The sequence below is a fragment of the Cutaneotrichosporon cavernicola genome, assembly GCF_030864355.1.
Source record: "Cutaneotrichosporon cavernicola HIS019 DNA, chromosome: 3".
Classification (NCBI taxonomy): Eukaryota; Fungi; Basidiomycota; class Tremellomycetes; order Trichosporonales; family Trichosporonaceae; genus Cutaneotrichosporon; species Cutaneotrichosporon cavernicola.
Genome location: NC_083395.1, coordinates 597,662 through 623,774, shown reverse-complemented (window position 1 = coordinate 623,774; position 26,113 = coordinate 597,662). Strand labels below are relative to the sequence as shown.

Here is a 26,113-nt window from a genome sequence, read left to right as displayed (position 1 = left end):
TATCGTCGCCACCAAATCAGATACAAGAGGTCTGCTACATGTTGGACATGGAGGTAATGACGGCCGCCTGCCCAGCCGAGTTTCGGGGTGCCAGAAGATGCTCATCGTTGCCGCCAGCAATCTGCTGCGCCATCGGACCGTCAAGGCCAGCCGCACCCATAGCCTCGAGGTTCATGGGGACTGTTGTGTCAGCAACGAGGAGGCTCCAAGAACTACTCACCGAAGATGACCTTGGAGCCAGCGCTACGAGACATGGACTGAAGGGCCTCGAGCTGGCGGATCTGCATAGCTGCGGGCGACGCAAGAATGTCGGCGGCTACATGTTAGCTTGGGCGCAGAGCCGTCGACGTACCTTGACGCATGAGCTTGGCAGCGTCGACCTCGGCACGCGCAGCAATAACCTTGCTTTCACCGATGCGCTTCTGGGTAGCAGCCGAAGACAGGCTCTGCTGGAGGTCGGCCGAGAAGTTGATGTCCTTGAGAAGAATCGACTCGATGGAGACACCCCACTTCTCGGCAGTCGTCTCAATAATCTCGGCGACTTCCTGAGCAAGTCCCTCGCGGTCCGAGATCACGCTCTGGAGCACACGGCCGCCAACCACCTGGCGCAGTGTAGTCTGCGCACGCTCGACCAGCGCGCCGGCAAGGTTGTTGATGCCAAACGCGGCGCGGTAGGGCGACACGACGTGCCAGCTGATAACCGAGTCAATCTCCACGGAGACGTTGTCTTTGGTCTGCACCGTCTGGCGCGGAACAGTCGTGAGCTGAATCTTGACGTCTAAGAGTCAGCTGCGAAACGAACGGCACTCACCAACAACGCTGATGCTTTCTGAGCAGACGTTGACCTCGACGAGACCAGGGTCGACCGACTTGTAGAACTGGCCGAAGCGGCTGATGAGGCCAACCGAACCTTGGCGAACCTCCTTGTATGGGTTGGGAAGAGGAAGGCATGGGAACTGACCAAAGAAGCCGATGCAAGAGCCCAGCCCAGTCATCATGCTCCCATAGAAACCGTGCTGGTGCGTTAGCAATCGTCCGCAAGCCGGTCCGCACCGTAACCGAGGCCGAACCAAAGTCCTGCGCATACGAGGGCTGCATACTGAAGCGTCAGTCACAGTCAGGCATCGAAAGCTTACTCGTTCTTACTCAGTGGTTGCACAGTCTGCAGCGTGAGCGGGGGAGTACACAGTTAAACAACACCACGCACCAAGATGGCACCTTCGTTGGAAGGTCCAGCCACAGCCATCTTGGCCGCGCGTGGCATCTCCTCTGTTACGTAGCGGTGGAGGTCCTCAGTGTCGGAATGGTCGTGGCTGTGAAGGGGCTGAGTCGAGTTGAGGGAGCCCCTCTTCAAGTCGTCGTTGGGAAAGGCCATGATGAAAGCAAAGTTATGAAAGGGGTGTGTGAGGTGAGGTGTGACAAGGTTGTCAAGTTGGGAGGATTGTAAGTGATCAAGGTGGCAACAGTCTATTTAAGATGTAGAGGTTGACTGTGCATTGTGGGCAAGATATGACGTCCTTGACCTTGCCTTGGCCCTCCGAGCCTCCGTGCCCTCGGTAGTGGCCTTTGAGTCGTTGACGTGGACAGCGCTAAAAGCTCGGACCTGTTGGGGGATTAGCGTGTCGGCGTGATTGGCCAATAAACCCACCCATGTTGGGTTCCAAACAGAACCGAGTCAGCCGAGAAGGTGGCGAGTCACATGACCATTCAATGTGCCTGTTGACGCACTTGGACTCATTCTTCATCTTGATCTGTAGCTGACTGAATAAGCTGAAAGGCTAGGAACTGGGTCTAAAGTCATGTTCCTGATGGTCCTGGGCTGGCAACAATGACCAAAGACGTAGCCGAGCACAGCATTCGCTCATACCTCTCTGTTGCGAGAACTCTGCTATGTCTCACTAAAGCTCTGCTGTAGTAGTAGTAGTAGTAGTAGTAGTAAAACTACTAAACTCAGATGCACAGCAATCCACGTGTTGTGGGGCTACACATTTCTCTCTCCAAACCACACCTATTCGGGGCTGTGCATCGTTCCACTACTGGGGAATGATGCTTAACACAAAGGTACCAAGGCCAAGCCAGCATGGAGAGACCTAGGCTTCGTATCGATGCACACGTGTGCAAGTGTTGCACAAAGCTTGAGCGAGATACATATATACAATACAATAGACGTCAATATCAACATGGCTGGCATGAAGGTATGATCTTTGGATCTTGGCCCTTGACAACGGGCTCCGATGACGGACTCCAAGCCAAGACCGCCATGCCCAGAGGCCACGAGGGCAAGTCGAACCGAAAGGAATGTGTGCCTAGTTTTGGTGGCTTACGTGACATGTGGTGCTTGTTTTGGCCACACCACATGTACATACATGTCTAGACGACCCTTCCACGCTGGCCCCATCAAGTCGTACCTATACTTAACTCACCGCTTTGCATCACACCATCCACCCTCACTCACCGCTTTCACGTATCTCTGTTCGCTGCAAACTTGACCAGCTGGCATCAACACTCGCGCTTGGCACAACTCACAACCCTGGCCAGCTTGCTCGGCACCGTCGGCAGTCTTCTTGGCAGACGCGCACGTTGTAACGTTCCGCCTCCAGCATGCGCCTCTCTTTGATACCCGTGCTTTTGTGCACAGCATTGTGTCCATCGGGATCTACCGCTCAGTTTGTACCCTCACTGCTTTTCTCCATAGCGCCGCTGACGAGCGCTCAGGCAGGATGCAGCACAAGCTCCGCACTTGACCGGCATCTCCGCGATTGCCAACAACGTTTGGCAAACGGTTATCAATGGTGGCAGCAAGCCGGTCGACCTCGCAGCTCGTGCCAAGAGCGACGCCGAGACGGGCATGACCCGCATCACGGACGACAACTACGACACCATTTTTTCGCAGAGCCGCCCGGATGACCTCTGGGTTGTCGCAGTGTACGTCGCCGCTGCGGGCGCCAGACTCACTCTAACTCCAGTCACGGGCGCGAAGGCGACGTGATGTCTCACGCCTACTTGGAGACACAATCCAACGCGAGCTCGCTGTTGAAAAACAACGCGACCCTAGCGGACAAGGTGGAGCGCATCAAGTTTGGTCGCTTGGACTGGATGACCGACTGGGTCCTGAGCACGCGCTGGGTCATGACCAAGTGGGTCGCTTCAACTCTTGACCTACTGACATACAAGACCCCCATACATCGTGTTCGTCACCGATAGCGGCAAGACTCTGCGATTCGCAGCTCCTCCGCGTCTCCCAGCCAACGGGACAATGCTTTACGAGATCCTTGCCGAAAGCTACTGGAGAAACCTCCCTCCATGGGATGGCAGCCTCTCGCCCGACGGTGACCTGTGAGTTTCGACTAGATACAAGCTGACGAGGTTAGTTCGTATCTTGTCGAGGCGTACATCTCTGCCAACCAGTACTTGGCGCAGTACACGGCGCTGGCTCCAAAGTGGATTTGGTTCGCACTCCCGGTTCTGACAACGGCGATTGGCCAGCAGATCATGGCCTGGCTTCACAGTGGTGGCGACAGCGCTCAGCGTCAGCGCGACGCTGAAAAAGAAAAGCCCAAGTCGCAATAACCTGCCAGAAGCGTGCGGAGCTGTAATGGATAAATGACGGCCTCTCAGGACATCTATGAGTTCCATATGTACAACAGTGTGGAGGAAGTTGATCGCTTTATGCGTCGGCGCCGCCCTTGGTTGGCTATGCGTCGGCAAGTCGAGACCAGGGACGCTGGGCCAGCTCCCCAGAAGCGATCTCGACAATCATGAGGCGACGGAAGAAAGGCATGTTGGACTGTTTGAAATCGAACTTGGAGTCGATAAGGTCGCGCCCGCGCGACGCCATTTCTAGCGTCTGGCATGCAAAGACACCACAGTCGTTGACGTTGTCTTGCTTTGGAGATCCCTACGAGAGTTAGATTCAAATAGCCACCGAAGACATACCGGGTTGAATGCATCTGTCCAACCAGAAAGGTTGAGCACGGTACCCTTCTTCTCCTTGTGCTCGGCCTTGAGGTAATCGCGCAGGTTCTGGATGAATAACCATGATATGCGCAACCGCTCACCTGGAACACACTCATCCTGTTGCCGCTGTCGTGCATCGAGTCATAATACTCGATCCGTTGACGCCGGAAATCAACGACTGCACATACCCAGTGGGCGTTGTTGTGGTTGATAGGAACTAACATCTTGTGGAGAGAGAAGATGTCGAGCTTGAACTTGGGCTGTCAGTACGCCGACTGTAACGACTCTCACCCTCTTGGTCCACCGCTTCAGATTGGCTCCGACATAGCCCTGGTCCGAGAGCTTCTGGTAAAAGAACGAGTTCCAGCAATGGACACGGTCACTTGGATCCCCCTTGGAGGACCTCAAGTTGATGAGCTGCGCGTAGCAGTTCACAACTTCGTCGTTGAGCCACTGACCAGGCCGTAGACGGCGAATCGACGCCGCGTTGATCTGCTCAGCTCCAACAGTGACCTGGAAATGGGGGTCATGTAGTGTGTCGTCCACCTGTACTCTGTTAGCTTGGTGACGACAAGATTAGAACCCACGATGGCAGCTTGGCTGGGCGTCAACTTGCTTGGAATAGGGGGACCGGCACGAGAAAGAGCGAGTTTGATCTTCCGCTCAGCCACAGTCTTCTCGATCTGCTGTTGCCGATGGAGAGGACTGTCGAGTCTGCGATCAGTGAAATCTCCCTTCCCCACTTACGGCTCCCATAGGGCCGGTATCTCTCGCTTCTGGTGGGGCCGGACTAGGTTATACTGACCAGTCAGCGAGAAGACTCCGACGCGACTAACCGTGGGCTGCTTCGGCAAAGAGGCTTCGTCCAAAGTCTTGCGCAGATCGGATGTAAAGGCACTGAGACCCTTCGATGGCTGCCCAAGGTTCCCCACGCTGCGAGCTCGGCGGACTGGATGTCAGCAAGTAACAGAGCAGGCAGACCCACGCATCTTCTTCGAAGACGATCGAGATTGCTCCAATTGCATTTCAGCCTTCACGCGCCTGAAAGCTAAGAGCTCGTCAGCCGCCCCCATGCCCTCCAGTCGCCGCATGTATTGATCGACCATGTCGAGCTGACGGTGGTCGCTGGAATGCCGCAGACTCTTCTTGCTCTTAAAGCCGTGCTTGGTAGGAGAGCTGTCCTTGAGAGGACGACTTGAACAGCTGGAGACATCGCTCCTGGGAGAGCCCAAGGATGATGGCCTCTCCCAGTCATATCGTCGAATGGGCCGGTCTGTGGTATCCGGATGGCGGTGGGGTTGGGTTGCAGTTGGCGACGCCGAAGACGGCGTCCCACCAGAGGTTGGTGTGGCTGGAGCAGCAGCAAACCTGGTCTTGAAGAGCGTCTCATCCAAATAAGGATGGATGTTGAGTGACGACGGCATAGGACTGTCGGCGATCACGCTGGGCCCGGCGTGAGAAGGGAGGACATGGTCGTTCAAGGTGGAACGAGCGGCGACCTGCTTGCTCCGCCTCCTCTTTGCAGCGGCAGCTGCCTTCTCCGAGGCATCGATGTCGTCCTCATCAGAGTCATCGTCGACGAGCTCGATGACGTGACCGTTATTCTCCGGGCGGCGACGAACACTGGCACGACGTTTGCCCCTACGTGAGGGAGAACCGTTCCTCGAGCTCAGTGAGGGAGCTGTCGGAGCTGGAATGGTATCAGCATCCATGTGTTGTCCATAACTCACTCTCACTGTTCCACCACGACATGAAGCGCTGGCCCAAGTTGTGAAAGAACGATGAGCTCTCGACTGTTCCTGACTCGGATATTGTGGAACTGACCGGTCTACGGCGCTTCGAGGACCGTTGTGAGGGAGGGGAGTGGTCGCGCGGCCGCTTGGTCACCGGCGACCCGTTCATGAGGAACGCCACGAGGTCGCAAGGAAGGCAGAGTGGGAGATTGCGGGCTGTGGCCTACGGAAGGCGTGTTGGATGGGTGATGGACAGAGGGACAAACAATGTCGCGTTGATCAAGGATATGATTGAAGGATGAAGTGTTGGGATATGGAGAGACGGATGGATGATGGATATGTGTGGGTCATGAACTTTGTCGTCAAGACATCAAGGTGGATGAGTGGGTTTATGAGTTTGGACAATACTGTGGCCTTGTGGACAAGGTGTAGTGTCGTAGAGGTGAGAGTGCTGACCGCCATGACCTTAGTGACCGTAGTGACCGTGGTGGAGGGATGTGGATATCGCAACAATTTGATTCCGTTGCTCCAAGAACGAGACAGTTGCCACTCACTCGTTGGACAAGCAGCACGCGGCGCACGCGGCACGGCTGACCGGTATGGCACCCAACTGGATCCCACGTCTCAGCGTTCCGGTTTGTTTACCCATCTCATATCGACTCCCACTTACCACTCTTCCCAACTCTTTCCACTCCAACCAAACTTGTCCAACTCCCATCTTCAAATCTGGCCTTAGTCAGTTCAAATCGTCGCATTGTTATCTCCGTCATCAACATCCCGTCCTCCCGCAACGCATCCTTCCTTCCTTCCCGTCACGACCTTCCCTCACGTCCCCCCCCCCCCCCCCCCCCCCTCTCCCCCTTCCCAAAAATCCATCGTAGCCCCGTCAAACACTGCCTAAATGGCAGACCTTGAACCAACAGCGCCGTCAACCGACGTTGCGCCCGACGAGATGGACCCGGGTCCCAACCCAGCGAGTGATTCCATCTCCCAGGAAGGACCTACAGATAGTGGCCCCACTCCACTCGCGGAATCTGCTGGTGGTGACGACTCTGACGGCATGGACGTCCAACCAGACATTGTGGATGACAGTGGGGATGATATGATGCTGCCAGATAACGATCAGGGAGCTGGGAAACGCGTCAAGGTACATGCTCCCATCGATCGTGACTGACTCTGACAGGTGTACGAGCTTCGTGATCAAGCGTGGTTCGACCGGGGAACGGGACACTGCAAGGGAGTGTACGATAATGACAACGACGTCGCGCTACTCGTCGTGGAGGCCGAGGAACCTCAACCAGAAGGAAGGGCGGGCGAAGAGGCAGAGGGACCAGGAGGTTTCCTTAAGGATGAGCTACTACTCCATGCGCAAGTGACGAAGGATGACCAATACACCCGTCAGCAAGGTAGGAACCTGAACAGAGATGATCTGACATTCTCAGAAACCCTCATCGTGTGGACAGACCAGGCGACTCAGCTTGACATTGCGCTCTCGTTCCAGGACGCGTCAGGATGTGAAGGTATCTGGCAGTTCATCAACGAGGTGCAGAAGCACCTGAGCAACCAGCTTGGTTCGTGCTGCTCATCAATTGCACTCTGACTAGTGCTGACGTTTTAAGGTGATGACTCCAAAATGGGCATGGTGTCATCGTCCTCTCCAATGGAGCCCTCCCCCATCCTTGCGTCCTCCGCAGCCATGGGTGCCATGGCTCGGGATCACTGGCAACAGCCGTCGCTCGCCAACATCAAGGACCACGAGGTCTGGCTGCGCATGCAGGCCAAGTCAGCAGCCGGTCGAGAACATGCAGTCGAACACATCATCGTAGAGGTACGATCGCTGTCTTGAGTGATGATTAATCTTGCAGGATTACATCAAACAACTCATTGTCGTTCTCCATCAAGCAGAAGACCTGGAGAGTCTAGATGATCTACACGCGCTTTGCTCGTTGATGCAGACGATACGTGAGTGCGCTTACTTGCGTTTGCTGACCTCGAGTCATGTTCAACGACAACGGCATCTTCGAGTACATCTTACAGGACGACATCTTCGACGGCGTGCTGGGGATGCTGGAGTGTATGTATCTATCAAAATCCAGCTCACACTTTAGACGATCCCGAGTTCCCCACGTTGAAAGCATCATACCGAGCGTTCTTTCGCCAGTACTCCAAGTACCGCGAGGTGGTGCGCATCAAGGACGACACCATACGGAACAAGATCCACCAAACGTCACGACTCCTCTACCTCAAGGACGTTGTTCTGGCTCGACTGCTGGACGACCCCACGTTCAACATTCTGAACAGCTTCGTCTTCTTCAACCAGGTGGACATCACGTCATATATTCAGACCGACGATGTCTTGCTCCATGAGCTCTTTGTCGACTTCCAACGCGACGAAAGAACAGGCCAGGATGATTCTAAGAAGCGCGACCTGGTACAGTTCTTGCACCAGCTCATGATCATGGGGAAGGGGATGCAGGTCCCAAATCGCCTGGCCCTGTATCGAACGCTTGTCGACCGCGGCCTTCTGTTCGCTTGCGAATGGGCGTTCCGACAGCCTGAGGCAACCATCCTCCATGGCGGGGCAGAGATCCTTACCCTCGCGGTCGAGCACGACGTCAACGCCGTTCGTGTCCACGCTCTGAGGGAGGAGGAGTTGTCGAGGACGACGCTGGTAGTCGAGATCGTTGGTCTCCTGCAGTCGACACAGGACCAAGGACTTATCCAGCAAACAGTGGAAACCCTCAGGACGTTGTTGGAACCCGGAGCTGACAACGAGGTGCGTTTGGCTCGCTCTCGATGACTAACCCAGCAGCAATCCTTCGCGCGTGCCAAGGAATCGACAGTTGCGGAATCATTCATCGCGTACTTTTACGAGCACTGTGCGGCTCAGCTTTTCCTACCGATCAGCAGCTTGCCCGAGTTGAAGGACGTGAACAGTTCGTGCAGAGGAGGCGGGCACTGCTTACGATTTTCAGAACAAGCCCAGACTCTCGTTCCCCAGAGGACGCCGCTGTTGGCGATCCTTGTGGACCTCTTGTCGTACTGTGTCGCGGCCCATGGCCACAAAGCGCAGTTCTACATCTTGTCCACCCCCTTAGCGTTGCAAGTGTGCTCGCTGGTCTATGCGAGAGAAAAGACGCTGCGTCATTGTGAGTCAACCTTGCTCTTCAAACGTTGACAGCTTAGCTGCGTTGCGCTTCATCAAGGCGTGCCTCCGAACAGGCAACCACTTCATACATCGCAACTTCACAAAGAACGGCGTCACCAAAGCCATCATCGACCTTGTCAACCGAGAGACGACGCGTGACACGATGCTCAGTTCTGCGTGCCTGGATACGCTTGAGCTCATTCGCAAGGTACGGTGATGTGTGCGAGAACGGACTGACATTCACAGGAGAGCATGAAGGCCATCATCATGGACATGTTCGACAAACATGAAGCCCAGTTGACTCGATTGACCGAGAGGCCGTTCGTCCGCGCGTACGTCCTCGGTCTGCGCATCAGGTGGGAACAGTTCAAGGAACCACCTCCTCAGCCACCTCCTCAGGCCGTCGTCGAAGCGACCAAGCGCACCGCAACCGACGAGGAAGAGGCCTGGTTTAACCAGTCAGACGATGAGACGGACGCGGACGGCGAAAGCACTGCTCCACATGTGCCTGTCAAGCGCAAGAGGACGCAGCAAAGTGGCCCGGCGTCTAAACGCCTTTCGAGTGGAGGAGGTGGATCCGCTCTGGGTCTCGACTATGATGACGCTTCCGACAGCGACGGATCCGCTGGCGGGGAGTCACCCAAGATTGTGCCCGCAAACCCTCCCGCCGGAACGGAGAGCGAGCTGGTGGAAGGCCTCTCAGATGTCGAAAAGCGTGTCCGTGCCAAGCGGATACGCCAGGAGGAGGAAGAGGAAGGCTCTGCTCTATCTGATCTGATTGGAGGGGGCAGCAAGGCTGGAGCACCAAAGGACGGCAGCAGTGGAGTGGCGGCCAGGGTGGTGCATGAGGGGACACCGGAGGTTGGGGGTTCTGCAAGTAAGGACAAGAAGATACGACTGAGCCTGGGTGGTATTGGTAGGAAGTTTAGAGGTGGTAAGGTGTAGCGTGACCCGAGATGTACAACTACCGTGTTACACTTGTACATTACCTTGGACCTAAATGGCAGGAGATGTATCTTGATACCCTGAATGTGACGTCACTCAATCATATTAATCGAAAATGTCGGCGTTATGAGTTTTGGGAGTGCCACGCGTCGGAAATGTAACCCAAGCTCCGGCGTTTTGGCGAGATGACGGTTGGACGCCAATGGAGAATTTGGTCCCGCGATTGGACGTGGGCTAGGGCGACGGTCGGTGCATGGCAGCGTCGAGTGCACTTGTTGGTACTATCCCTCAACCGTCAATCCAAAAAAGTCGTGAGTCCTGCTCGGCGAGCACGCACCGTTCTCATCGCTAACGCTCTCCGCAGACAATGGGTGTACGTCCTCGCGCTCTCCGCGGTCTCGAACATGCGTTGGCTGACATATAGCGTGTTATTCGTGCCCAGAGGAAGTCGGGTGGCATCTTCAAGGCCAACACCCACCACAACAAGAACCCCGCGCGTCACCGCAACCTCGACTTTGCCGAGAAGAACGGTTACGTCCGTGGTGTCGTTCGCGAGATCATCCACGACGCTGGCCGGTGAGTGGCAATTGTGCATATGGAGATGGTTGCAGGCGCTGGAGGATTGGGAAGGGGCATATGAGGAAGAGAGTATAATGGGGAAGCCGCGCGAGGCCGAGGAAGCGCAACGGCAGAAGCAGCGGGACTCGCAGACGATGAGCGGAGGTAGGCGCGTTAGAGTTGGATGGAGATGAGCAGAAGTGCCAGATGTGCAAGATTTGTGTCGCATAACTAACCCGCAGTGGTGCTCCCCTCGCGACCGTCGTCTTCCGTGACCCCTACCGCTACAAGCTCCGCAAGGAGACCTTCATCGCTGCCGAGGGTATCTCGACCGGCTCGTTCATCTACGCCGGCAAGAAGGCTGCCCTCTCTATCGGCAACATCCTCCCTCTCTCGGCTTGCCCTGAGGGTACCGTCGTCTTCAACGTTGAGGAGAAGATTGGTGACCGTGGAGCCCTTGCCCGCACTTCGGGTAACTACGCCACCATCATCGGCCACTCGGAGGACGGCAAGACCCGTATCCGTCTCCCCTCGGGTGCCAAGAAGACCGTCGCCTCGCGCGCACGTGCGACCGTCGGTGTCGCTGCCGGCGGTGGCCGTGTTGACAAGCCCTTCCTCAAGGCTGGCCGCAAGTTCCACGCCATGCGCGTAAGTACAGGCATCTGCGACTCTGCTTGTTGGCAGACTCGCACATCAAGCAGTGAAAGCAGACCTTGCACTGCACTCTCTACACTCCGCATTGTGTTGAGCCTACGCTAACTATCCAGGCCAAGCGCAACTCGTGGCCTCGTACTCGTGGTGTTGCCATGAACCGTACGTTTTTTGTTACAAACAAAGCTGACGCGCAGCCGTTGACCACCCCCACGGTGGTGGTAACCACCAGCACATCGGTCACGCCTCTACGATGGCCCGCGACTCGTCGGCCGGTCAGAAGATAAGTACCCTCAGCAGAGTTAGTGCTGATACGTTACGCTGGTCTCATTGCTGCCCGCCGTACCGGCAAGAAGCGCGGCACCATCCAGGTCAAGGATGCGTAAACGCGCTAGATATCAAGACGAGCATGAGCGGTCAAGTGCTCACGAGCCGGCGGCGTGCTCGCGACTTTGGCATCTTTACCATTGTACATTCTGGATGCAGATTTCGGTGGAGGACGGAGTTTGGTCCACGTGCGCGGTGTTCATGTCCAGATGGGAGACCGCGGCTGTGAGAGCACGGTGCCGAGCGCCACTCGTCCCACAGCTGGTGACCGGTCTTCATGGTGATAAACTTGTGGACTCGGCTTGGTCGGACTTGGCACGGCCAGAAGACGCTGTCTCTGCCGGTTGAGTCGTCTTCGCTTTCAGCTCTGCACCTGGCATCTCATGCCAGCGTATGGAGAGATCCTCATCAACAAGTCCGGACGTGTGTTAGTGTGAGGTCTCAGTTCCGGCAAGACGTCGGAAGCAGATGTCGTCAGCCAAACAAATCGGTGCTCATGGGCAGTTCCGGGTCCATGTCAGGAGGCAATGCTGCCACGGTAACAAAGCTACAGGTTGCAGAACGGCCGGCCCCATCGCGACGTCTTCTGATGCGTAAGCTGACAATCCGGCGCTGGCCATGAACACAAAACCGTCCTGACAAGCAGATTGCACATGAACGAGTGGAAGATGGCGGGTACTTGTCATCGTAATTAAAACTGTACCCAAAATGCCCCAAATCAGGACCTACTGTACAAGTGTGAAGAGCCACTGCCAAAACAGGGATGCATGTTGTCATTAGCTGTTGACAAGGACGAGATGACCTTGGAGAGCTGAGCATAGCGTACTCAAACGAGGTCTCCGTACTCAAACGGGGTCTCAACGCCCCCCTGCTGACGACAGTGCGAGTAGGAACAGAACTCGAACAGGTGATGTTTAAGTAATGGACGATTAATGTGTAGGAACATGGGGCATTGAGGTCCCAGGTGTGCTTAAACTGCGCGTGGCAGGGACTTTGACCCGAATGGTCACGCAATCTGGTGGGATTGGCCCTCGTAACAAGGAAAAAAGTCGAGACAATGTGTCGCTGCTGAGAAGCCAGCTCGACGAGACGGCGCGGCGTGGTTATCTTACGCCTGCCAACAAAGAGAACCGCCTCGGACGCTTGGCCCCAACTAGATGCCATGACTCGTACACACGAAGGCTTTCGGTACATGCCCTATCTTACCCTTCACACACAATCTGTGACGGCTCTCCAAACTCAGGCCGTTTCCCATCGCGGTTCCTCGTTTCGCCTGGCGGAACAGCCGTTTGGACACACATCTTCTGCTGGATAGCCGTCCGTCACAGGGTACCGGTTTGATGGTGATGAGGGAGCTGGTCCTCCAATGGTTCAGTTCTCAACCTGGGGTGCATCACGCGGGGAGTGTGGCGGTCGGTTGCCTCCCTCACTTGCAATCCGCCTCCTTTGCGCTCCTCTTTCGATTCCTTCCCTCCCTTCATCCCAACTCAAGCTTGCACTCCCCACCTCACTCCCCCCCCCCCCCCCCATTTAGCCGCAACGCGCACCTAGTCCTTCTCACGAAATGTGGGGCGCTGGATTCCACAGCAATACTCAACTGAGGGTTTGACATGGAAATCGTCATCTTGGAGAACGTCTCGTCTGAGGCAATGGTTACTGATGTCTTCGGGACTCTGATTACTGCAAGATGATACACGGATTCCCAGCAACCACAGAAACATTCCCAGCAGGATCCTTGCTAGGGGAGCACGAGTTACTCAGCAAAAACCTCATGGTCTCGCCGCCAAAGTATCCATGCCCGCCTTGAGTCCAGTGTCCATACTGGTCAGTCCCTTTGTCGAGTCGGTTGTGCTGTTGTGGTCGTTTTTTTCAGTAAATCGTTTCCTCGCTGCGCAACGTCACCCGTGTCCACCGGCCCCAGCGTCATCCAACCGCTAGAGAGGATGGTGGATGAACAACTGTTTGATATATTTTCACAGTATCTCCACCGGGCAGTTGGACAACTTGTGCTCAGCGGCTCAGCTACGATGCAACATGTTCACCTGTGGGCAATCTAGGAGTGACTGCGATGAGGAGCAGTGAGATGGCAATTATACATGACTGGATACAACCTGACTTGCCAGATGGTCTGACCAATGTCCTCGTCTCTCTCAATACTGTATACAACACTCAAAGAACAGTTAGACGACCATGGCGCCGAACATGGCCGCAGTAACGGCCAGCCAGATATTGGCCTCACTGCGTGTAGCCTGGCCGCGATGGTGGAGTGGGTTGATAGGTCCCGATGCGCCGACCGCCGAGTCAAAACCGCCCGCCGAGCTCGTGCTGCTCTGCCCGTCTGTCTGCTGGTACACGACGATCGAGTTGACGATCAGAACCGTATTAACGAGGTTCTTGGGGTCGGCGATACGGTCTGCGCACGTGTAGGGGCAGCCAGAGGAAGCGTACGTGCTTCCTGCCCAGTCGCCTAGCGTCAGCTTCACCACGACTGTGCTCACCACACAGGTTGACGTTGAGGATGATGACCTGGGGGTGGAAGAAGGTGTAAGGGTTGCACGTGGCGCGGTCGAACACGCCCACCGGCTTGGACCATGTGAGCGGCTGGGGAGCACGGGCAGTGAGGTCGAGCGGGATGGCAGACCGCTGCCAGTTCCTGTAGTCAGCAAAACCTGATAGAGTACTTACCACATCTTGAGCCCGTTACCGTCCCAGAGGAGAGCAAAGATGCCGCCGCCGGCCGTATTAAACCCGTCACCGTAGCTGACGTTGCTGTCTGAGCGGATGCTGCACCCGACACTGCCCTTGCTCGAGTCGCAGTTCTCGTTCAGCAGCGTGCCAGTGTACGCGCTCGTGTCGCCGTTAAGCGTACATCCGGGAGCAGCGTGGATCGTCATCTGGTTCTGGCGCGGGTCGTGCACGCCCTCCTGTCGTCAGCAGAGGCTGAACTGTCAGCATGCCAACACTGACAATAATATCAATTTCGCCCTGGAGTCAGCTATGCAGTTATCATTGAAAAATCGGCCGTTGGTAAGTTGGGCTGTAGTCGTGTTGGGAACGCCCCGCGGGCCGAGCCTTGATACAAAGCGAGCTGCTGACAGCACACTTCCCGAACTCACCGAGTAGGGCCAGTTGTTGCCGGCGCCGAGCATCCACACTGCAGGCCACACACCGCATCCATGCGGCAGCAGGGCCAGGTCAAAAACGAACAGACCACCAGCGAATGCCGTCTTACTGGTTATGCGGACACTGTGCCGCTTCTCGCCGACAGGGAGGTTCTTCCAGTGCTCAACCTGGATACCTGGGGTCCCATTCTGTGTCCAGAACGCCAGGCCTTCACCGAATGCGACGTCGTGTGGGACGTACTGAACCACTGGTGTCAGAGTGTAACGGTGACGAGCACGGTGTCCTTTGTGGAGTGAGAGCGTGAGTGGCGTTCTGGCTCGGCAACAGAGAGGCGGGCAGGAGAGGCCGACTCACTCCCATGGTTGGGGTCTGTGCATCAGCGCCTCTCACACACGTTCACTCACCCTCTGCCGAAAAGAAGACAAAGCTGCTGTAAGCAAATGTAGGAGTGGGATGCACTTGTCAAAGAAAGTCAGGCCCTCGTACGCAGCCTGCATCGCCCATCCAAACTGGCGCGTGTCGTGGGCGAGGGCGCGGTCGAGCTGGGAAATAAAGGTGGTGTTGGTGGGAATCATGGCACCCCCGACGCCGAGTCCCCCCAGAAGAAGAAGGAGGAGCATGGTCAGTGTGAGTATGAGTATGAGTGGGGAGGTTAGTCCAAAGGCTGTCAGCGGCAGTATTAAGTGATACGGCCGCCCGAGTAATGGTTCGGTGGGGGATGGGAAGGGAAGAGAAAAACACCGTATGTGACGACTCCACTACGGTCGGACGCCTCAGGCCGTGTCGGTGGTACTCCCACGCACGGACGAACGTGACGCACGGATTTGTCGTATCAAAGGTGTGGTGCCAGCCTGGTTCATCCACGCTGTGCTTTGTTGAAAAAGGAATGACAGCAACAACCATGGCTCCAACTTCTTTTGATCGCTTCGGGCTGAGTATTCTGATGCCGCCACGAAGGGGTTGGGTGAGGTTGCGCGTCCTGGTGATCACTCAGTCACTCTGCCATCAACACCAGTCGTCGCAGAATGGCAACGCATGGGGCTTCAGGCCCTGGCAGACAGATCAGATCCCCGCTGCCACCCAAAAACTCTCCACAGCCACCACCCCCCAGCCCGCCGCCACCCTGTAATCCATGCAAGCTCCAGGCCGGCTCGCTCGCCCTCGCTCTCTCGCTTCCCTCACGCACCAGCCCACAACTGCCCGTCTATGCTTATGCTATTATACAAGTCTACGAGGGCATTGAACAAGTATCAGGCTACTCTTTCCGCTTCCGGCCCCTCGGCGTCGGACTGCTTTGCTCGCCAGCCACACCCGCACTCAACGGAGATGGATCGGTCGTCGCTGGCTTCTTGTCGAACGCACCCGTCTTCCGAAGCCACCTGACGTCAGCGCACATCGCGGCGTTGTCACGCACCGTTGCCGAACCTGATGGTAGCTCCGAGTCGGCACGCATTTGCTGACCAGGTCCCACTTCTCGCCGTGCTCCATGACCGCGCGTGTGAGCAGCTCGTCCTGGTATCAGCTTGGGTTTGATGATGAACCACTGCATGACTGGTACTCACCTCCTCCTTGGTCCACTTCAAGTATGGCGACCGAACACGCCGTGCTGGCACTGTGCTCGACAGGTGCACATACTTGCCGAGACCGGGAACAGCCGCGCCAGTCGGACTCTGGAACGCATTCGGACTGCCGACAAACGGATTGTCAGGACCAGGTGGAAAGTGAGACGGTGTGCCGCGGCTGTCCAGATTGATCGCTGGGCCGAGCGGAGTCTCGCTCCGGGTGCCCTGCGCGCGGTATCCCTGTCGGGAACTGTCGCCCTCCATCGCACCGCCCAGCCGCGCAGCGGACGCCAAGCCTCCGCCTGATGAGCCCTGCGCGACGTCCTGGCTCGCCTGCGCGAGGAGATCGAGTGCCGATCCGCCATCGCCCCGATTGGGTGACCCGTCGCCTTCTTTGCTGACATGCCGCCGAGTCGACCACTCTACCGTCGCTGGTGGCTGTCGTCGTGGCTTCTTGGTGGGGCTCTGCATGGCGGTCGCCTCCCAAAGCGACGTGGTTGTGCGCGCGCTCGACATGTTGTTGGGCACACTGCGGCTTGGGGTCGGTGGACGGGTAGCCATCTCAGCAGCAAGCAACAGGTCATTAAAGTTGCTCCCACCTGGGGTCGTCTGCGGCGCCTGCTGGTTGGTACGTGCTCGAGACGGAGTGGTGGGGGCGTTCCGCTTGGCCTTCTTCGGACGCGGGAGAAGGGGCGTTCCGGTTGACTTGGCCGTCGAGCTAGCGCGGTGGTACGCGGGTGTCGCAGTGGAGGTCGAAGGCTTCCTGTCTTCGTCTTCACTAGGCAGAAGCTCATCTTCCTCTGGCAAGCCGCCGTATCCTTCCGAGTAGCTCAACCCACCATCTGGCCCGACCACACCCTTGCGCTGGAGCTCTTCCAGCGTCAAGAGCCCAACGTTCTTGTCCTGCTGTCGCATGGAACGGACCTTCTTGGCCGCAAGGAGCAAGTGTTCGGCGCGAGCGTCGCCCATGACGGTCTTGCTCATATGCTTGGGCTTCGGCTGTGCGGGCGTCCGCTGTACCGCTGTGCTCGTCCCGGCAGTAGCCTCGTCGTAGTCCTTGCCTTCCTCCTCAGTGAACGGACCAGTTTGGAGGATGACGTGTGTGCGCAGAACACGGAGCTCGTTGACGAGCTTTTCGATTTGCTGTTGTGTGTCCACCAACTAGGCGTTAGTAACGCTCGCATTCCATAGACTCACTCGAGGTGCCATCAGGCGGTTGTCCATTTCCAAGCGCTTGTTAGCTGCTTCGAGGTCACGATGATAGTTGACGTCCAGGTCCAAAATTCCCTTCGGCCTGGAGCCAGCGGCAGCCTCGGCCTCTCGTGTTCGGATCAGAGCGTCGGTCTGTGCCTGCCAACTTGCACGTTCAGAGACAAAGCGGTTGCTGGGGTGAGCGACTCCACTCGAGAGGCTTGACGTCCACCCTCACCGATCAATGTTAACCAAGGCCTTCTCCAGCTCCGACTTTCGCTGCAGCTCCGCAATGGTCGCCTGTTGGTCCTCGATTTGCTGCTGCAGAAATGGCACACGAGTGAGGTAATCTGTGAGAAGAGTCTTGAGCTAAGAGTGAGCGGCGTTAGTGTGCATGACTCACCATTCCGGTGATCTCGTCCCCATCCGGGGCCTTTGCAACGGCCAGCTTCATGGCCTCCAGGGTCGCTACAGGTAGCTCGTCGGCGTCATCATTCCCATCTGGAGATGCAGGAGGGGAAGGGCGCTCGTCCGCTACCGCGGTTGCGTCGATATCCATATCGTCGCTCATGGCATCAGGGACGGGGTCTAGCCTTCGGGCCGGTTGGCGTATAGTGCCGGGGGTTGGTAAGAAGTGCGTGGCGTTTGTGGGAGCGGGGGAGTGACGGGAGAGGAGAGGATGGACGTAGGGCGAGAAGAGTGAGGCGGTGTGGTAGGATGTTGGGGTAGTGCCATGGATCCAAGGCCGCTTACGAAAGGCCTGGGTTGAGCGTCGTGTGGGGTTTCAGTGACGGCGGATGAATTCGAGTTGCACGATGGGTGGCGATCTTGGGACTCGGAATGCTTTTGATGAGGTGGGTATATGGATGAGGGTGATTTATGCCAAAGTGGATGTGGATGGATAAAAGTGTAGTTGATAAAGAATAAGATGGTGGATGGTTATGGGTAGGTTGGGGGGCCTTGGGGGTTAGGTGGAGGAAAGGGGGAGCGGAGGTTGGTGGATGTCGACTAAATTGGAATAGTAAAGAGAGAGGTGTGGGAGGGGGGAAAAGAAAGCAAGAAGGCAGGCGGGCCCAGAGCTCATCACCAAGAGAGGGTCTAGGGCGGAGGAAGGGATAAGGGGGGGAGGGGGCGTGTCTCCAAAAGTCAACCATGACCTCTTTGAGATTTCAAGTTCCTCTGGTGAGACTCTTGAGGGTTCACTTTAGCCCTCTTTGAGGGTAGAAGCACAATCCGAGCACAGACTGCCCATTTGCCACCATAGCTACCATCGAGCCACAGTGACACCATCAAAGCTCTTTACTTTGTAACCCATAGTAATCATAGGTAAATCAACAGAGACATCTACAATCCCCCACCCCCCTTACAGGCACATTGATAGGTCTAATCTCTCCGTCCTTGGAACACTAGACAATAGACCCTGAACTGCCCATGTTCCCACATTTAGCTTCATGTCCTTTACAATCGCCACCCAATTCTATCGAAAATTGTCATTTCACTCTCCTACTCTACTCACACTATAATGCATTGTCATCCATCCTCATCCCTTCCAGTGCTTGGGTTTTCGATATCCAACTCCGACCTCATCCTCTGGTCCCCGTTTTGCACGTCGTGTCTCTCGCCCCTTCTTGATACGCTCCATCATCTTGGCACTTGACTGTCAGCAGCGTCTCTTACTAGGCATACTGGTAGTTTGCATGGCCAACAGGCCCGCCATGAGCTCGATATGCGAGCGCCTCGACGGCAGTCTCTAGGAATAAACGGCGCGGACTAACGTTAGCTTTAATCATTTGATATTGTCTCACGTTGCCTTATTCAAGGGGTTCGCCTGGTGTAAGTGCCGGTTTCAACACAGAACCCACCGCAAGTACATGCTTGAGCGTAGCCAACTCGGCATCCGTGAGCTTGTATAGGTCGTTGGCCGTCTGCCATGAGCACTTGACAAAAGACAAGCCTACAGTCTTATTGATGCGCCTCTCGTACAGCGATGCCGCCGCCTTATTCCGGTATGGACTTGGCCAGAAGTCGTGAATGACCCTGTACCCGTCCTCGCCCCAGTCAGACGGCTCGAAAGCGAACATCTTGTCCTCGCTCGGGTCAACAGACTCTGGCGTCGAAGGCACCGACCACGGTTCACAACGCTCATCCTCGTCCTCTGAACCCGGATGCTCAGCCGGATGCTCGGCCTCGTGTATCAACGCCTTGAGCTCAGCCTCGAGCTCGACAAGCCTGTTCTCCGACCACTCGTGCACACCCAGGACACGTTGCTCATATGTCGAGTGGTCGTAACGCGCAATCTGCTGGTCGGTCGCCTCGCCCTTGGGACCAAATGGTCTCTCACCAGGCCTGCAGCCACGAACAACCCCGATGACCTGCCGGGTTGCCGTCCCATCCTTCACAGGAGGGTGCTCGATCGGCTTGCCAGAAGTCGCCTTGCGCTTCTCGCTGGCTTGGCACCCTGCTTTGTAGCGATCTAGGCGGTGTTTCATGAGGTGGATGTCACGCTCCTGCCGATAGACTGCGTATTGCGCCCTTGACCAGTCTTTACGTTTCCCACGGGGCGTATACGTGTTAGACGGAATGTCAAGGAGGCTCGTTGTGGTATTGGATATCTTCCACTCGGGCACGTCACGGCTGAAGATCTGGCTCGTAAATGGAACGCCACTCGGTGGGTTGGCAGTAAGAGGATTGGCGGGCTTGTCAGAAGACAAACGATGAAGGCAGATCTCCTGCTCGTCAGTGGGTGATACTTCGGGAATGTCGCCGGACCTGCGGCCTTTGGCTTTCTCGGTAGCGCCAGAAGCTAATTTGTGGCCCAGCAGCCGCCACAACGAGCAAGCAACCACGTGTAACTGTCGGTGGAAGACGTTCGCCTCCGAGACTGGCAAATGGTCATTGTCCAGCTTCCCCACTCACCTTGAACACGGCGTCGTCGAACAAACGTCGGAACATTCGGTTCACACCGGCAAGCGCGACGTAATCGCGAACCTAAAGTCAGAATGGGCGTTGCGCTGAGCTCATCTCTCACCGCTAATCCTGTCTCTAGGGAGAAGATTCTATCAAGCAGCTCTGGCGGCAAGGTAAGTAGTGGGGTATCTTTGCGCGAATACCAATTTTGCAAGTCGTTCCACCTGATGAGCTTGGTTACGGGCGGTGGGCGGATGCGTTTGACGCCCTTGCCGTCGTACTGGGAACCGCCGACGTCGCTGTCGACGGCATGACGGTCAACGGAGTCGGACCGTGTCGAGTCAACAGAGTCTACATCCATTCTTTTCAATGGGAGATGGATCCGCAAAGGGCGATGTAGCGAATGGGACTTGGTAAGCAACAGAGCTGTGGGGTGGATGGGAAGTGCTGAAGTGATGGAGCGATTGAGCAAGGTTGGGTCTGTTTAGCCTCCACACTTGTAGACACTGCAGGCACGGCACGGAACTAAATCTAACCTCCACCCAAGATTCATTCTCCCCTTCCAGGTCTCAAGCCGGTAGCAGGCCATGCAGGCCAGACAATAGTTCGCGCACTGCAGGTAAAGTTCATCTACGCGTACCAGCGCATGCTGTATGAGAGTTTTGGTGCAGAGGAACCCCATTTTTAATCTACATCCTTGACTGATTCCAGACGAACCCATCCAGTTAGGCTTGGAGCAGCTTGGCGTTCACGGCTTCCGTTGAGAGGCCTTCCTCGCCGTCGCGCACTTCGAGGACCTAATGGTCAGTTCCTCTCAAGAGTCACACACCTTGGCCACCTCGGCTGTCTGTTGAAAGTACGACAACGAAGACGCCTGCAGCGTCATGAGGTCAGTGGGCGCTGTCGTCGGCATCCTGGCGTCAGCGACCTGATATTCCCAACCCCATACCAATTGACGAGAATGAGAGGGTACGACACTCGTCCGTCCTTGTGCTTCTGTACTTTAGCTTCGGGCCCGACATACACTCACAAGTTGATGCGAGATCAGGACGAGGCGCGGCGAGTTCTCTGGAAGGTCTGGTGTCAGGGTGTCCTTGGTAGCTTGGTATCAATGTACCCTCAGCGATCTCCTCGATGGGGACACCGATAAACTCGTCATCCACGACCATTGTGAGGGTCGCCTTTACGATCTTGACTGCTGTCAGCTGCAAAGGTCCTAATGAGCGGTCGGGGGATGGCGTACTCGAGATAGCCGCATTGCCCTTTGAGTGAGTGAAGCGGAACTGTTTCAAGGCCTCTTGGACTTCGGAAGGGATCTGGACGGTGCGCGACTGATGTCAGGCGTGATGGGCATGCCAACTTGCCATGGTGACTGGAGTTTCAAATGATGAGCTAGAGTTATAGAGCTAGCAACCAAAAGTTGGGACTAGTTGAATGCTATGAGTGGATTTAGTGAATGGTGACGTGACGTCAGGAACAGCCGTCATGGGGCACAGCACGAATTGATTCCGGTGGTTGACTTTGACCCAATTTGTTGATCGGCAAGGGTTGGCTTTAGGAGAAAGGGTAAAAGGATTCGGGTTTGGGTGGCGTTTTTGACTGTAATGTTTGTAAACGTACAAGGTGTAACCGGGCCATGCGGGTTAAGGGGGCCGGGGCTCGGGGGGCGATGAGCCAAGAATCCACGCCCAAATGACCAACATGACCGTGACCCGGGGAGGGAGGAAGACGAGGTGGTCAGTCCTTCATCTTGTCAAGTCTTCAAGCTTCATCCTTCTCATCCACCTCATCCACCTCTTCCATCTCCTCCATCTCTCTCTCTCTCTCTGTTGCTGTCCATCTTCATCTCCATCTCCACCTCCATCTCCATCTCTGCTCTCAATCTCTCAACACTTGACTCTAACCACACTCATTCATCATGCCCATCTCTTGGGTTCTCAAGCCACTCGCCATTGCATCCGCTGTGGCATTTGGCGCGCTCGGTATCCTCGGTCGCAAGTACCAGAAGGCGCGCCTCTACTTCAATGTTACCATCTACCTCACCACTCTCGCCACTACCAGTGTCTGGGGCATCCTGGTCACCATCCTCGCATCAGCTACTGGCCAGGTACGTCCGCCCCAGTGACCTTGACTGACCCGCAGAGGCTCAATATCAACTATTATGTCGCACGTTCATTCTACAAGATCTGCGGGCCACTCGTCGGCATCAAGGTCATTGTCGAGGGCGAGGAGCACCTCGACCGGCTCTCCACTGCCAACAACGGCAAGCACCAAAGTGCTGTTGTCATCGCCAACCACCAGAGGTAACTTGAGAGTCAGAGTATTGGCTGACGGCAGCATGCTCGACATTCTGTTCCTTGGCCGTGTCTTCCCGGAACGCACCGTCATCATGGCCAAGAAGGAGCTCAAGTACTCACCTCTCCTCGGGCAGTACAGTGAGCTCATCCTGTCAGAGGTAAATTTCTGACGTCAGTGCACGCGTCGGGCGCCGTATTCATCGACCGCAAGAACCGCAAGAGTTCGCACAACACTGTCGCCCAGGCTGGTGAGGACATGAAGCGTCGGGGCGTTTCCCTCTGGGTGTTCCCCGAGGGCACGCGCTCTCTCAACCCCGAACCGACATTGCTCCCGTTCAAGAAGGGCGCGTTCCACCTTGCAGTCCAGGCCCAGGTGCCCGTCCTGTGCATCGTCTGCGAAAACTACAACCGCGTGTTCGACGGCCGCACCCGCTTCGAGCCCGGCACTCTTCGCGTCAGGAGTGAGTTCAAGAGATGCGACTTCATGCTGACCTCAGTCCTGCCCCCGATCTCCACAAAGGGGCTCACGGTTGACGATGTGTCGAGCCTCACAGAGTCGACGCGTGAGGCCATGCTCACTGCGCTCAAGGAGATTTCGAAGCCAGTCCCTTCCGCCGCCAAGACTGCTGCTGCCATTGAGACGTCCGTCTCCAAAGCCACTGCGCTTGAGAGGGTCCGCAGTTCTGAAAAGAACAGCGTTGACCAGCGCTTCGTGGCCAGCTCCGCGTCCGACTCTGCTTTGAGCGAGCCCACAAGTCGTGACACGACCGAGGATGAACTTGACGGCGACGCAGTGCTGCTCAAGAGACCAAAGGCCGAGTAACTGTGTTTATATGTCTCCTTCAGCACGTTCACTGTCGTAACCCGTTCGCGCCATAGACAAGGGTTGCATGCATCTCTAATCATTAGATTGTTGCTTGATCAGTTGAGGGATGTGGTGGAGGCTGCCCTGGGCCCAGATCCGGGAAGCGGGATCAAAACGCGGTGTGCTGACGCACGAGCGCGTGCCACCTGGATGGGCCACCAAGTTGAAGTCGGATCTCTAGATCTCTGGAGACGTCAATCTACTTGCCAACTGTCGTCCACTACTCATCATAACATGGCTGTCGCTCCACGAAAAGGTGGGCGATTTCACGGGGTACTCTACTAACATCCAGGCGAGAACTGGGAGCTGCGGCAGCAGCTCAACAGCGAGTACCGCGAGAAGCGGGCGGACGCGATCAAGCGTGTTATTGCCAACCACACAATAGGCAAGGACTGCAGCGGCCTCTTCCCCGATGTCGTCAAGAACATGGTGTGACAGTTTCTTGAGGTAGCTGACCCAAGCAAACGGATGATCTCGAGCAGAAGAAGCTCGTCTACCTCTACCTCATGAACTATGCCAAGACGCAACCCGAGCTCGTGATCCTCGCGGTCAACACGTTTGTCAAGGTGCGCAGAACCCTCGGACACGCTGACCACAGGACACGGCTGACCCGAACCCCCTCATCCGCGCGTTGGCCATCCGCACAATGTCGGTGCTCAGAGCCGAGAAGATCCTCAACTATCTCGCGTCCCCTCTCTCGCGCTGCCTCAAGGACGAGAACCCGTACGTGCGTAAGACGGCTGCGCTGTGCGTCGCCAAGGTGTTCGATCTCAAACCCGAGATGTGTATCGAGTACGGGTTCATCGAGACGCTGCGCGACCTGTTGGGCGACGGCAACCCCATGGTCGTCGCCAACGCTGTGACCGCGCTCGGGGATATCCACGAGGCGGCGCAGGAGATGCCGGACGACCCGAGCGACGATGAGGCGTCCACCCGGCCCAGCAAACAGCTCTTCGTCATCGACCAACCTACGCTCACCAAGCTCCTAGTTGCGCTCAACGAGTGCTCCGAGTGGGGCCGCATCGCGATCCTCAGCACACTCTCCCGTTACCGTTCCGCCGATGTCGACGAGGCCGAGCACATCTGCGAGCGCGTCATGCCTCAGTTCCAGCACGCCAACGCGGCGGTCATGCTCGGCGCAGTCAGGGTCATCATGCTGCACATCAAGCACGTGCAGCGCGAAAGCCTCCTCAAGTCGCTCTCGCGCAAGATGGCCCCGCCGCTCGTGACGCTCATCTCGTCGGCGCCCGAGGTGCAGTGGGTCGCGCTCCGCAACATTAACCTGCTTCTACAGAAGAAGCCAGATGTGCTTGCCAACGAGATGCGCGTCTTCTTCTGCAAGTACAACGACCCGCCGTATGTCAAGGTCGAGAAGCTTGATATCATGGTGCGCCTCGCTACCGAGCGCAGTGTCGACATTCTACTTGGAGAGCTCAAGGAGTACGCGTCCGAGGTCGACGTCGACTTTGTACGCAAGGCTGTGCGCGCGATCGGGCAGGCAGCTATTAAGATCGAGCCCGCCGCTGAGCGCTGCGTTACGGTCCTCATGGAGCTCATCGAGACGCGCGTCAGCTACGTCGTGCAGGAGGCTGTGATTGTCATCAAGGTGAGCGCAGGCGTGGCTTTGCTGACACCCAGGACATCTTCCGCAAGTACCCCCACAGCTACGAGGGTATCATCCCCACCCTGTGCGCCAACCTCGACGAGCTCGATGAGCCCGAGGCGCGCGCGAGCCTGATCTGGATCATCGGCGAGTACGCTGAGAAGATCGACAACGCAGATGACCTTCTCTCCACCTTCCTCGACGTGTTCAAGGAGGAGAGCTACCCCGTAAGTCTTACGCGCTGTCTTTTCCGGCAGGTGGCGCTGACCCACAGGTTCAGCTGCAGACACTCACGGCCATCGTCAAGCTCTTCCTCAAGAAGCCCGACCAGTCCCAGGCCATCGTGCAGCGCGTGCTGCAGGCGGCTACGAAGGACTCGGACAATGCTGACGTCCGCGACCGCGCCTACATCTACTGGCGTCTCCTCTCCTCAGATCCCGCTGCCGCCAAGTCGGTCGTCCTGGCGGTCAGGCCACCCATCAGCCTCCCTCAGACAACCGTGCCTCCAGCGATTCTTGAGGAGCTCGTGGGTGAGATTTCCTCTCTCGCGAGTGTGTACCACAAGCCGGCCGCGACGTTCATCGGCAAGGGCCGGCTGGGCGTGGACGAGATGGCGAAGAGAACCGTCGAGTGAGTGTCCGTCTCGTAATCAAGCTGACTCCAGGCCCGAGGACGACGTCGCACGGGAACGTGCGCTGCAGACTGTCGTGGCTGGCCAGCAATCGGAGAACCTGCTCGACTTTGACGCCGACGAACCCGAGTCGCCGTCCAACAGCTTGGCAGGTGCGAACGTGGACATCATCTCGTCGCAGCAGATCGCATCAGCGGCCAAGTCGACCAACCCTCTCGACGAGCTCATGGACCTGTTCTCCACGACGAGCGTATCGCCTGCGCAACCTGCAGGTGGTATGGGAGGTATGAGTGGTATGGGCGGCATGGGTGGCATGGGTGGCATGGGTGGCATGGGTGGCATGGGTGGCATGGGTGGCATGGGTGGCATGGGTGGCATGGGTGGCGTGGGTGGCATGGGTGGCATGGGGATGTCGCAGTCCAACGACTTTGGGCTTGGTGGCCTTAGTGGGCTCGGGTCTCCTGTTAACCCCTCGCCACCACGCTCGAACCCGACCTCGCCGCCACCCAAGCAACCAGCAGGCGCGCAGGCCGACCTGCTTGACCTGTTCTAGATGATGTATACAGTTGTGAGCCGGTGTAGTGGCTGTCCTATTTGCAGTGACAATGGCGGGAC

The 26,113-nt window shown here is 56.8% G+C and overlaps 10 protein-coding genes across 10 annotated transcripts; 4 read left to right on the top strand and 6 right to left on the bottom strand.

The window, feature by feature from the left end:
* Window positions 1-34: 34 nt before the first annotated feature.
* On the bottom strand, window positions 35-1,375 carry CcaverHIS019_0302430 (uncharacterized protein; the record flags this gene model as incomplete). Its single annotated transcript, XM_060598668.1, has 7 exons — window positions 35-180; window positions 221-316; window positions 353-778; window positions 812-1,016; window positions 1,054-1,099; window positions 1,137-1,162; window positions 1,208-1,375. 7 exons carry the CDS (start codon window positions 1,373-1,375, stop codon window positions 35-37), a joined length of 1,113 nt encoding a protein of 370 aa, XP_060455439.1.
* Window positions 1,376-2,601: 1,226 nt separating this feature from the next.
* On the top strand, window positions 2,602-3,570 carry CcaverHIS019_0302420 (uncharacterized protein; the record flags this gene model as incomplete). The annotated part of the gene is made up of 5 exons (XM_060598667.1): window positions 2,602-2,666; window positions 2,716-2,925; window positions 2,967-3,137; window positions 3,175-3,336; window positions 3,372-3,570. 5 exons carry the CDS (start codon window positions 2,602-2,604, stop codon window positions 3,568-3,570), a joined length of 807 nt encoding a protein of 268 aa, XP_060455438.1.
* Window positions 3,571-3,694: 124 nt separating this feature from the next.
* CcaverHIS019_0302410 (uncharacterized protein) lies at window positions 3,695-5,859 on the bottom strand (the record flags this gene model as incomplete). Its single annotated transcript, XM_060598665.1, has 9 exons — window positions 3,695-3,898; window positions 3,937-4,023; window positions 4,059-4,211; window positions 4,249-4,503; window positions 4,545-4,671; window positions 4,705-4,757; window positions 4,794-4,906; window positions 4,943-5,647; window positions 5,688-5,859. The coding sequence occupies 9 exons, from the start codon at window positions 5,857-5,859 to the stop codon at window positions 3,695-3,697; spliced, it is 1,869 nt and encodes a 622-aa protein (XP_060455437.1).
* Window positions 5,860-6,591: 732 nt separating this feature from the next.
* Window positions 6,592-11,378, top strand: PSY2 (uncharacterized protein; the record flags this gene model as incomplete). Its single annotated transcript, XM_060598664.1, has 18 exons — window positions 6,592-6,837; window positions 6,874-7,096; window positions 7,133-7,261; window positions 7,310-7,518; window positions 7,646-7,652; window positions 7,687-7,764; window positions 7,799-8,466; window positions 8,500-8,626; window positions 8,666-8,839; window positions 8,877-9,046; window positions 9,085-9,715; window positions 10,051-10,094; window positions 10,148-10,156; window positions 10,208-10,359; window positions 10,584-10,989; window positions 11,109-11,154; window positions 11,190-11,267; window positions 11,299-11,378. 18 exons carry the CDS (start codon window positions 6,592-6,594, stop codon window positions 11,376-11,378), a joined length of 3,477 nt encoding a protein of 1,158 aa, XP_060455436.1.
* A 2,121-nt stretch (window positions 11,379-13,499) lies between these two features.
* Window positions 13,500-15,062, bottom strand: CcaverHIS019_0302390 (uncharacterized protein; the record flags this gene model as incomplete). Its single annotated transcript, XM_060598663.1, has 7 exons — window positions 13,500-13,786; window positions 13,818-13,972; window positions 14,005-14,243; window positions 14,436-14,689; window positions 14,797-14,811; window positions 14,847-14,869; window positions 14,902-15,062. The coding sequence occupies 7 exons, from the start codon at window positions 15,060-15,062 to the stop codon at window positions 13,500-13,502; spliced, it is 1,134 nt and encodes a 377-aa protein (XP_060455435.1).
* Window positions 15,063-15,697: 635 nt separating this feature from the next.
* CcaverHIS019_0302380 (uncharacterized protein) lies at window positions 15,698-17,766 on the bottom strand (the record flags this gene model as incomplete). Its single annotated transcript, XM_060598662.1, has 6 exons — window positions 15,698-15,821; window positions 15,857-15,954; window positions 16,005-17,165; window positions 17,202-17,388; window positions 17,434-17,564; window positions 17,599-17,766. The coding sequence occupies 6 exons, from the start codon at window positions 17,764-17,766 to the stop codon at window positions 15,698-15,700; spliced, it is 1,869 nt and encodes a 622-aa protein (XP_060455434.1).
* Window positions 17,767-18,871: 1,105 nt separating this feature from the next.
* Window positions 18,872-20,463, bottom strand: CcaverHIS019_0302370 (uncharacterized protein; the record flags this gene model as incomplete). The annotated part of the gene is made up of 5 exons (XM_060598661.1): window positions 18,872-18,965; window positions 19,001-19,023; window positions 19,058-19,924; window positions 20,112-20,183; window positions 20,224-20,463. 5 exons carry the CDS (start codon window positions 20,461-20,463, stop codon window positions 18,872-18,874), a joined length of 1,296 nt encoding a protein of 431 aa, XP_060455433.1.
* A 364-nt stretch (window positions 20,464-20,827) lies between these two features.
* Window positions 20,828-21,740, bottom strand: CcaverHIS019_0302360 (uncharacterized protein; the record flags this gene model as incomplete). Its single annotated transcript, XM_060598660.1, has 7 exons — window positions 20,828-20,899; window positions 20,932-21,016; window positions 21,052-21,098; window positions 21,133-21,179; window positions 21,220-21,297; window positions 21,346-21,433; window positions 21,723-21,740. The coding sequence occupies 7 exons, from the start codon at window positions 21,738-21,740 to the stop codon at window positions 20,828-20,830; spliced, it is 435 nt and encodes a 144-aa protein (XP_060455432.1).
* Window positions 21,741-22,020: 280 nt separating this feature from the next.
* On the top strand, window positions 22,021-23,222 carry SLC1 (uncharacterized protein; the record flags this gene model as incomplete). The annotated part of the gene is made up of 5 exons (XM_060598659.1): window positions 22,021-22,209; window positions 22,245-22,405; window positions 22,440-22,537; window positions 22,576-22,860; window positions 22,897-23,222. 5 exons carry the CDS (start codon window positions 22,021-22,023, stop codon window positions 23,220-23,222), a joined length of 1,059 nt encoding a protein of 352 aa, XP_060455431.1.
* A 276-nt stretch (window positions 23,223-23,498) lies between these two features.
* Window positions 23,499-26,051, top strand: APL2 (uncharacterized protein; the record flags this gene model as incomplete). Its single annotated transcript, XM_060598658.1, has 7 exons — window positions 23,499-23,520; window positions 23,557-23,693; window positions 23,726-23,830; window positions 23,863-24,870; window positions 24,903-25,094; window positions 25,142-25,497; window positions 25,532-26,051. The coding sequence occupies 7 exons, from the start codon at window positions 23,499-23,501 to the stop codon at window positions 26,049-26,051; spliced, it is 2,340 nt and encodes a 779-aa protein (XP_060455430.1).
* Between the last annotated feature and the right edge of the window lie 62 nt (window positions 26,052-26,113).